This window comes from Etheostoma spectabile, chromosome 9 (genome assembly GCF_008692095.1).
Source record: "Etheostoma spectabile isolate EspeVRDwgs_2016 chromosome 9, UIUC_Espe_1.0, whole genome shotgun sequence".
Taxonomy (NCBI): Eukaryota; Metazoa; Chordata; class Actinopteri; order Perciformes; family Percidae; genus Etheostoma; species Etheostoma spectabile.
This window is the reverse complement of record NC_045741.1, coordinates 33366833-33378093: the sequence shown is the minus strand read 5'-3', so window position 1 is coordinate 33378093 and position 11261 is coordinate 33366833. Positions and strand designations below refer to the sequence as shown.

Here is an 11261-nt window from a genome sequence, read left to right as displayed (position 1 = left end):
AGAAAACATGGAACTTGGACCATTTATCTTTCTTGTAAAAATTAGAAATGGGTCAATTTGACCTGAATACCGTACAAGGGTTAAAGCAGTTACACATTTTTTTGTATTCCCAACAATATTTGTCCTTGTATTTACTTCCTATTATTATAATTTCATGTATATTGTATCCTAGTACTTCATTTATATTTGTATTCTGAGCTGTGTGACTGATTAACACAGTATTTTCCCATTTTATTGGGATCAATATCCATCATGATCAGAGGTTTTTGGCACTTTTTTCAGCTTTTTCCATTTATTTAGTTTTTTACTTTTATTCGTTGTTTTTTTCACACTTTTTCCGATGTTTTTTTGACATTTTTTTGTTTTTTGACATTTGTTCTTTATCTCTTTATCTCTTTATATCTTCTTTATCTCTTCTTCTTTCAAATGCCTTAACATTTAATACAACACCCAAATTCACTGAAACAGTAACGTTATAATTTACTTTACTAGTTGTATCCACGTTGTTGTTGATTTTTTTAACATTTCAGATGATAGAAACCCAAATTTGTGATGTGGATATTTTATTTTGTTTATTTTTCTTAAATGGGTCAAATGTCACCCGCGAGGACAACGGGAAGAGTTCACGAGCCTAAGATCATTCAAATGGGTCCGTTTCTGAACTAAGAAATCAGTAAAAATGAGCAGCAGAACATTCTCGTGCAATCTCGTCGATACACAGTCAAGAATCACGAGTTTATGGTTTATTTACATGGTGGTTTGTTTACATGCCAACGTGGCTCCGTCATCATGGGAGGAGGAAAAACCATGACGCAGCTGACGTAACCACACGTGATGACGTACCTTCTTTTAATAACCACGTCCTGCTACGCACGTTCGTTCATTCATTCATTCAGCGCCAGAGGAGCACACCACAGCCGGTAGTTTCTGTCTTTCTATCGGAGGATTTCATGGTTCACCTCGGTATCTTCGTGCTGTGCTTCACGTTTACTCTCTGGACGGACTTAGTGCCTTTTGGCACGGCAGCACAGACGGGGGTTAAAGGTAAGCTCGTGTGTTTTCTAATTTATCAGGCTGTCATGTAGCTCATTTATTCTTTACATTCAAATTTCACCGGGCCGAGGTCAAACGTTACGTCAACGGTACGTCAGTTAACGTTAGCCGGAGTAGTGTCTGAACCATAGACTCTATATTTATTAATATTAATATCACCGGTGTATAGTCTGAACCATAGACATAATAAATGTTATATGTCTATGGTCTGAACATGTTCTGACAGTTTTACCATGAAACGCGTAATTTAAGTTAATTTTAGACGTTATTTTCGATGAGGCTTCGCTGTTAACCGTTGAGATATTTAAATAAATTTAAACAGTCCGCTATCAACCGCCCATCTAACGTTAACGTTAGCTATATAGCTTTAGCTAACGTTAACTATAGCAAAGGTTACCGTTAGATATATATATATATATATATATATATATATATATATATCGGACAGTGTTTGTCTATTAATCTGAATATCTGTTTAAATAATAGCTGTTAGCGTTATGTTTACAATAACTGTTAAGTTGAAAACCGTTGAACTCGGAACGTTACCAACGCAACGTTGCCATAGCTACGATCAAAATGCTATGTCTCGGGTTGTTTCCTAGCGTGGAAATCCGATTGGCTGGGCAAATTCAAACGGTGCTCTCGCGAGAGCTCTGGAGTTCCAGTCTGATAGCTTACCGCTAAGTATCCGTTACCTGCCTCTTTCATCAGATTCTTCACTCGATCACACACACACACACACACACACACACACACACACACACACACACACACGTTGCTGGCGATGTTCAGGTCGCCACTCGCAGCTAGTCTGCTGTAGCTAATGTGACATTATGAATGAGCACTACACCACAGCCTCCTACAAAAAATAAATGTTAAAATCATTATCAGTTTTTCTTTGAGCTGGTTTCCATATGTCGAGAGGGAAAAACCTCTTTCTTCATCTCCTGAAGTCTGTAGTGAGTCAGAGATGGACTCACCGGTGTTTCCCCCTTTTTAATGTAACTGAGACGGGGTCGTTTCACATAAATGGACTCAGTGTTTTCCAGAAACTAAGTTACAAACAAGTTAATAAAGTTAAGAGACATCTATCTGTTAAGTTGTCCTGACCCTCCTGTTGTGTCCTCGTTTACAAACTCTTTCAATATCAGGACTGTGACAAAAGGATGTTAAAAAAGTGGCGAAATGTTGGAAGAAGCTACAAAAAACGCAGGGGAAAAAAATCTACTTTTTTGTTTTTAAACGCTGAAAAAAAGTGACCAAAAACATTGGCAAAGGCGACAAATAATCAGTCAAAAATTGACAAAAACATAATTTAAAAAAAAAAAGTGACAAGAAATCTGGAAAAATTGACAAAAAGATTGGAATAATGTCAACAAAAAGTGTAGAAAAAGAACAACAAGATGTTGAAATTTGGACCCAGAAGAACTCAAAGTTGCATGGTGCTCCAGATGTACCATGATGTGATAAGAGAGAGACCTTGCTCTTGTTCTTCTTACACCACGATGTTGTTGTTAAAAACAATTACTCAGCTAATATTCTTATTTTGGTAACAGAGCATCCTCATGACTCGACAAAATCCTAATCTTTAATTACCAGCTGTAAATCGACTATAATATATAAAAAATTTTGGGAGGAAAAACCACTTTATTAACTTAAGTCCGTAGTGAGTCAGAGATGGACTCACCGGTGTTTCCCCCTTTTTAATGTAACTGAGACGGGGTCGTTTCACATAAATGGGCTCAGTGTTTTCCAGAAACTAAGTTACAAACCAGTTAATAAAGTTAAGAGACTCCTGTAGGAACGTGACAACATCTCTCTGTTAAGATGTCTTTGAATTCACTGACACAGCCTGACCCTCCTGTTGTGTCTTCGTTTACAATCTTTCTATATCAGGACTATGACAAAAGGATGTTTTAAAAAGTGCCAAATTTTGGAAGAAGCTACAAAAAACGCAGGGGAAAGAATCTACTTCTTTTCTTTGTTTTTAAACGCCGAAAAAAGTGACCAAAAACATCGCAAAAGTTGTCAAATAAATTGTCAAAAGCATCGGAAGGGTTGACAAAACTTGTTTTTAAAAAGCTACAAAAATTGACAAAAGACATAATTTAAAAAAGTGACAAGAAATCTGGAAAAAGGGATAAAAAAATTGGAATAATGTCAACAAAAAGTGTGGAAAAAGAACAACAAGATGTTGAAATTTGGACCCAGAAACACACAAAGTTGCATGGTGCTCCAGATGTACCATGATGTGATAAGAGAGAGACCTTGCTCTTCTTACACCACAATGTTGTTGTTCCAAACAATTACTCAGCTAATATTCTTATTTTGGTAACAGAGCATCATCATGACTCAACAAAGATCCAAATCTTTAAATGTCAGCTGTAAATCGACTACAACGAGAAACAGAAACCCCACAAAGAGACGTAAAATGCACGGGGGAGATCTGGTGTGAGTTGAGTGAAAGGAAAAGTTTTTGGAATTAATTAGAAGTAAAATATTCAGGTTACGGGGTTTCCCCCAGAGAGGTGGTGAGTGTGTTTTTAAATTTATTTTTCTTGTTGTCTTCCCCCGCCCACAATGCACCTGTTGTCCTCTCGGGTCAAATTATTTTTTGGACACTTTTTCACTTTTTTTAAATTTATTTGACTGCCGTCACACGCCACGGACACCAGCGTACTGCCACTAGTGATACACTTATTTTTCTGTAATTCAATATCAATAAATCCTAATGGATTTCTAAATTGTACCTCATTTTTGAGTCATGAAAGCTGAAATGATGCATTATTTTGACTAATATTAGAGGATTGTATGTTAATAGACTCGCGTACGTCAAAGTTGAGTCAGAATACTGTTAGAAACAGTTTTAATTTTTCTTCTTCGAATGTTATGTAATTGAAGAAAACAACTCAAAATGCAATAAAAATGTAGTCCTAATAAAAACAAAATCCTAATCTTTAAAATTCAGCTGTTAATCGACTACAGCGAGAAACAAAAAAAACCACAAAGAGACTTAAACTCTACGGGGGAGATTTGGTGTGAATTGAATGAAAGTAAAAGTTTTTGGAATTAATTAGAAATTAAAATATTCAGGTTACGGGGTTTTCCCCAGAGAAGTGGTGAGTGTGTTTTATTGAAATTTATGTTTTTCTTGTCTTCCCCCGCCCACCATGCACCTGTTGTCTTCTCAGGTCAAATTAGAAAAACAACATTTTTGTCCTTTTTTGGACACTTTAAAAAAAAAAAAATGTTTTTGTTTTTAATTTATTTGACTGTTGACACACGCCACGGACACCAGCGTACTACCACTAGTGATACACTTATTTTTCTGTAATTCAATCTCAATAAACCTTGTTGGATTTTTTTTAATTATACCTCATTTTTGAGTCATAAAAAGCTGAAATAATGCATTATTTTGACTAATATTAGAGGAATGTATGTTAACCCTCATGTTGTCCTCAGGTCATATTGACCCATTTTCCTATATCAATGTTCTTTTTAATTGGGATTTTGATAAGTAAATTTTGGGGTGTCTTATTCAATTTGATAGCATTTGAAAATAAGTGGTTTTGAAATAGTGTTGAAAAGTAAAAGTTGACATATTCCAGTCTGTGATTATCATCAACATCCATTCCTTAAACCCTCATGTTGTCAAAAGTTTTTTTTTTTATAGCCTGAATAATTGAAGTCAAAATACGGGTGAAAAATGTTAGAAAAGGCGGCAAAATTGCTAAAAAGAAATTTAATAAAAAATATATAAAAGCTTAAAATTAAAAGCAACAAAATTGTTGAGATAAGGGGAAAAACAGGGAAGACAACACAAGGGTTAATAGACTCGCGTATGTCAAAGTTGAGTCAGAATACTGTTAGAAACCGTTTTTTATTTTTCTTCAAATGCTATATAATTGAATAACAACAACTCGAAGCTCAAAATGCAATGAAAAGTAGTTTAAAATAGATAAAAGGCGTATTTCACAGGGAGAGTCCGTGCTAAAAGCTAACTGGAGATTAGAAAATATGACTACGGTGTAAGTTTCACATTAGAAAAGATCCTTTTTAATTTTTATCTTCTGTGTAGTTGCACTCCCGTACAAAATCACCACAACAGTCGAGAATGATTTATGTCCAAATGGAGCTGTTTATGTCATCTTTTAAAAATTACCGTTTTTATTTTTTCATATCGTAAAATATATCTCAGGGGGAAAATATATCGCAATGTCAGATTTTTTAATTTTTTTTTCCCCAGTAGCATGCAGGCCTAATTTATCTTTGGGTTTTTGGGACTGCTGATCATACAAAACAATCAAAGACTCCCACTTGGCTTTCAGAGGGTTATAATTGGCATTTTCTATTTTATAGTTTTCAGCAATTAGTGATGAAGTATCTCTTAGTTGCCCTAGTTCCAAAATCCCAGCTTCCTTTTTCGTAACGCCGACGTAAAATAAAGTCATAGGTCCGGGAAAGTTGGCGTGACTTTACAGAAAGGAGTTGGCAGGAAGTTGAGGTGTTGTTATTGCCGCTGAACCTTCCAGTTTGTCCAAATTGTCCCCCTGTGTGTTGTCCAGTTCAGGTGATCGGGTCCCGTCGGCCAATCGTCGTCGCCCTGGGCGACGACGTCGTCCTGCCGTGCCAGTTGGACCCCAGAGAGGACGTGCAGGACAAGACGGTGGAGTGGTCCAAGCCGGACCTGAAGCCGGACCCGTCGGACCGGCTGAGCCGCGTTGCGTACGTGCACCTCTACCGGGACAAGCGGGAGGTCCCGGACATGAAGATCCCGTCCTACGCCGAGAGGACGGCGCTGTTCACGGACGCCCTGAGGGACGGGAACATCTCGCTGAAGATCGTCAACGCCACGCTCGGGGACACGGGGCCGTACCGCTGCTACGTCCCCAAGTTAGACTGCAGCTCGGTCGTCCAGCTCGTTGTGGGTGAGTGACTCTCTCTCTTTGTCTGTCTCTTTGTCTCTGTCTCTCTCTCTCTCTCTCTCTCTCTCTTTGTCTCTCTCTCTGTCTCTCAAACTCTCTCTCTCTTTCTCTCTCTCTTTGTCTCTCTCTCTCTCTTTGTCTGTCTCTCTCTCTCTCTGTCTCGCTTTGTCTTTGTCTCTCTCTCTCTCTCTTTGTCTCTCTCTCTCTCTCTCTCTCTTTGTCTCTCTCTCTTTGTCTCTCTCTCTCTCTTTGTCTCTGTCTCTCTTTCTCTCTCTCTTTGTCTCTCTCTCTCTCTTTGTCTGTCTCTCTCTCTGTCTCGCTTTGTCTCTGTCTCTTTCTCTCTCTTTGTCTCTCTCTCTCTCTTTGTCTGTCTCTCTCTCTCTCTTTGTCTCTGTCTCTGTCTGGCTTTGTCTCTGTCTGTCTCTTTGTCTCTCTCTTTGTCTGTCTCTCTCTTTTTGTCTCTTTTTGTCTCTGTCTCGCGCTCTGTCTTTGTCTCTGTGTCTCTCTCGCTTTGTCTCATATCACGTGTCATGTGGGCCAGTTGTAACGTTTCTCCCAACGTGAAATTTATTTGAAGCTGCAAAAAAAATCAGTCGGCTACGGCCCAGGATGTTTGGAGTTGCCACGGCAACAAGTGACAGCTCTACCTTAACAGTCTTATAATTACAACTTGGCACACCTGAACAAAATCAATTAGCTTCAACAGTCATACCCCTTAGCGCCGTTGCTAACGGTTATTACCTCACACATTTTGCCCAACTAGTTGTGCACCAAACTTTTTTTTTTAAAAGGCGGGAAACTTTTTTTTTTAACAAACTCAAAAACTGAACTTGGCAGATTCAGAACCGGAGCAGTTGACACGTTCAGGATGTGAAACGGGTGGTTGGTTGTTGTTTTCAGGGGTTTCACTCTCGGGTGCAGCCCCACCTCGAGACGTTTTTGGGCAGCACCTAAACCGAAATAAAATGCAAATGCGGCAAAAAAAAGAGCGCCAAAAAGCATCAAAGCTAACCCGTCTACGGGACAAATTTGACCCGTTTTCAATGTTTCTTAATCAGAAATATGGGTTTCTTTCAACCAAAGTACCCAAAAAATAACACAATGACGCTCTTCACCAATAAAATGAATGATCACTATCTTTCATTGAAAACACAACGGTGGACTGACAGCGTTTTCTCAGATCTAATGACCGTAGTTGGACTTCTTCACAGAGTTTAGTCTTTTAACCTTCCTGGTGTCCTCGGGTCAAATTTGATCCATTACCAAAAAATTTCCATATCAGAAATGTGGGTTTCTTTTAACCAAATTGTCAAAAGAAATAACGTGGGTGGTCGTGTACAACGCTCCTCACAAGTAAATAAATAAAATCAGCTCGCTACTTTCATTGAATTTGGGTGTTTTTAGTCAAGTTTGTTAGCCAGAAAATCCAGACCCACATCCAACTCCCACTAACCATTTTGCCAACAACAGTTTGTCCTATAATGTCTTTTTAAATCAGTACAAATCTTTCTTCTTTTTATTTTTTTAGAGCCCCGCTCTGTTAAAACCTCGACGGCCGAGACGCCGCTGCATCCCAAAATACTCGAGACTCCAGCTCCCAACAATGAGACGAGGGTCAAAGGTGAGAACACGGTCCAACTCTCAGAAGACAGAAGCAAAACATTATTGGGAGACGCTGAGTCATGCTTTTGGAAGACGCTGAGATATGGTATTGGTAGACGCTGAGTCAGGCTGAGACATGGTATTGGTAGACGCTGAGTCAGGCTGAGACATGGTATTGGTAGACGCTGTGTCATGGTATTGGTAGACGCTGTAGGTCATGGTTTGGTAACGCTGAGTCATGGTATGTTGTAGACCGCTGTAGTCATGCTGAGTCACTGGTATTGGTAGACCTGGTTAGTCTGAGAGGCTGAGTCATGGTATTGGTAGACGCTGAGTTAGACTGAGTCATGGTATTGGTAGACGCTGAGTCATGGTATTGGTAGACGCTGAGTCATGGTATTGGTAGACGCTGAGTCATGGTATTGGTAGACGCTGAGTTAGGCTGAGTCATGGTATTGGTAGACGCTGAGTCAGGCCGAGACATGGTATTGGTAGATGCTGAGTCATGGTATTGGTAGATGCTGAGTCATACACGGGCTCAAATTGGATTTCCATTTATTTTATTTATTTATTTGCAAGTCATGGGACTCGATAATATTGGGCTTTTCTTTTTAATAAAACACTTCTAGAGACAAAGCGTTACCAGAGAAACAGTAAATATTTAGCTGAATCATATATATATATATATATATATATATATATATATATATATATATATTATATATATATATAATAATATAATATATCGCCTTTCCAATGCCTATAGTCTACATTTGTGCGTGGTTTTCCATTTATTGCAGCTTTGTGTGTCTTGTCTTCTCCTTGGATCAGGCTGGCGTTCCGTCATCTTCTACCTCAGCGTCCCCACCCTCGGGCTGTATGTTTGCGTCCTCGTCCTCCTGGGGTCGGGTCGGGGTCGGGGGACTATTACCCCGATTAAAGTGTCAAAAACAACCCGTGGGTGTGGAGGACTTGGCCGTTTAAGGGAAATCACCGGCACCGCCTTCCCTCCTCGGTCCAGACCTCCAACGTCTGGAGACAACAGCCGCGGTGGTCCACCACACGATGGACGAAAAGGACAACAAGCTTGTCTCTGTGTGTCCTCCGCCTGGAGGGGACAAATGGGAGAGAAATACAACATCACAACTCACTGGTGGTGGTTCTGTTGTTATGACAATGCACACACGTGGTCTGTGAATCCGGCGTCTCTGTGACCAGACGCCTGGACTACGGAGCAGGATTAACAAATAAAGAGATGGATTGATGGGTGGTTAGTTAGTTAGTTAGTTAGTTAGTTAGTTAGTTAGTTAGTTAGTTAGTAGTTTAGTAGTAAGTATTTGTGTGACTGTTAATATCCGTCCCACGTAGAGTACGAGACGGAGTCCTCACAGTCACGGTGTAAATCTTGAAGATTTTTAAATTCCATTTCACAAGCAAAACCTCAAAGTTACGCCGTAACATCCGACCCGACGTGGTCGGATAATCCTTTCAATTTCAGTTGCTATTTATTTAAATAATATTTGAATATATATAATGCTCAATGCAGCCTGTTAAATATGTACTACACTACTCGGGCTTCTGCAGGTCATGCCAACTTTAATTTCAAAAACATGTTGGGTAGATGTTAGGAATATACGACTTACCTCAAGACTTAAACGCACGCTGTGTTTCTACATGAAGAAGAAGGAGGAGGAGGAGGAGGAGGAGGAGGAGAAGAATATTACATAACACAGTAATAGAAGATTTGTTTTTTATAAATCTGATTTGATGGCATTAGCTTGTCACTCAGTCTTTACTATCGTTGAGATAGTATTTTATTTTAATAGTTTTTGCCTTATTTTTTGAAAGAGGCTGAGATATGGTTGGGGGGGGGGGTGTGACATCGGTTCGGAGTCGAACCTTTGGGGCGCTGCGCTGAGGAGGGAGAGGAAGGAGGAAGAGGAGGAGGAAGAGAGAGGGGAAGCTGAGAGATTTCTCTCCACCTAACTGACCCAGTCTCACCTTATTATATTTATATTACATTGTTGGGTTTTATTATTTTAATAACCATATGCACTGAAGGCGGGGGTCTCGACTAGAGCCCGACCGATGAAGGATCTTTAACCCTCCTGTTGTCCCGGGTCAAATCTGACCCGCTTTAAAAAATGTCTATATCTGAAATATGAGTTTCTTTTTAACCAAATTACCATAAAAATGGATTAGATTCCTTCCATCGATCTTTATAAATACAACTGATCACTTTCATACCCCTAAATAATTCATAATTTCTGCTTTTTTAACTCTAATATTAGGTTATAATTCTATATAAATGAGGGTTATTGACCATGAATTCCAAAATGTAATAAAAAAGATGTTACTGAAAACATAAAAACTCTGAAAATGTTCAAAAACCCTCATTTATATAGAACTATACTATATATATTTAATTTAAATCCAGAAATTCGTAACAAAACAGATTTGTTAATTATTTGCAGCTATTAATGAGTTCACTAAAACAATATAATTAGTTTTATGGCACAGCAGAACATCAAATTATATTAAAGTTCTGATAAATTAAATGTAGAAAAATACAAACTTAAGATATGAAACTTAACTTGTTTTTTATTTTTTAAATATCCATTTATCCAAATCATTTAGTTGTCATTATAAATGATTTTGATGAATGAATATTTAAAAAAAAAAAAAAATTTAAATCGGCCATTATAAATGCACACGCCGATATATCGTGAAATGCCGATATATCGGCCGGTATATCGGTCGGGCTCTAGTCTCAGCGACCTAAACACATCTTGCACTAAAACCAGTTCCTACGTTGTCTCTCTTAAACTCTCAAACCGTGGGTTAATGGTTGTGATCCATTCGGTTTCTGGATTATATTTATACACGTGAAGTTATTTCCAACATGTTATGTTTAGTGTTTTGTTCACTTGGATCTTGTTTCCAATGTTGCTCTAATGTTGTTGTTAGAAGAAGAAGCTGCTGAATAAATCCTTATTTTTTAAATGACCAGCGTGCAGCGTGTCTCCTTTTATCTGCCGTCTCTCTGCATAAAGGTGGAGTTCACCGTCCTTTGTCTCCGTCTGCCTGCGTTCGTCTCCGTCGGTTATGAGACGGCGTCCACCGACGTCCAGACGTGGCATTCACTGCCGTGAGTCCTTGAGCAACACGTGGGCTCTTTGTCTCTCAGCCTGACTCCGTCCGAGGTCACGGGGGTCAGACGTCCGTGTCTCCAGACGCTTTAAATCTACGTTGACTGTAACGTAACGTAAAGGTCACGGAGAGACGGGAAAAATCACTGAATTCTCGGAAAGTCCAATTTGGAAAAGTTTTTTTAAAAATCTGAAGTTTGACCCAAAAACTAAAGTTAAACAAATTTTCCTCGAGTCTCAGTTCCTGTTGTGTGGCTTTATCTTACACACACAGGCTGACTAGTGACATGCTGGTTAAAGAGCGGGACGCCGTCCCGCAGCAGTGTGTGACCAGCATGGGGACGAGGGACGAGGGACAGGCTGTTGAGGCTGACCAAGAGCCTGGTCTGTCCCAGGTTTCTCCCTAAAAGGAGTTTTTCCTCACCACTGTTGCACTAAATGCTCTGGGAGGAATTACTGGAATTGTTGGATTTTTGTAAATTATAGAGTAGGTCTAGACCTGCTTCATCTGTAAATTATAGAGTGGTCTAGA

The 11261-nt window shown here is 39.2% G+C and overlaps 1 protein-coding gene across 2 annotated transcripts in view; it reads left to right on the top strand.

The window, feature by feature from the left end:
* The first annotated feature begins 834 nt into the window (after positions 1-834).
* LOC116695364 (selection and upkeep of intraepithelial T-cells protein 1) overlaps positions 835-11261 on the top strand; it is a 38595-nt gene continuing 28168 nt past the window's right edge. Inside the window, exons 1-4 of one of the 2 annotated variants that reach the window (XM_032525583.1) lie at positions 835-1044; positions 5619-5981; positions 7507-7602; positions 8420-8730. In XM_032525583.1, the coding sequence (XP_032381474.1) occupies positions 951-1044; positions 5619-5981; positions 7507-7602; positions 8420-8520 (654 nt within the window). In that variant the 5' untranslated portion in view covers positions 835-950 and the 3' untranslated portion in view covers positions 8521-8730. Of the gene's footprint in view, positions 1045-5618; positions 5982-7506; positions 7603-8419; positions 8731-11261 lie in introns of those variants that run through there. The other variant, XM_032525582.1, reaches the window with a different exon arrangement.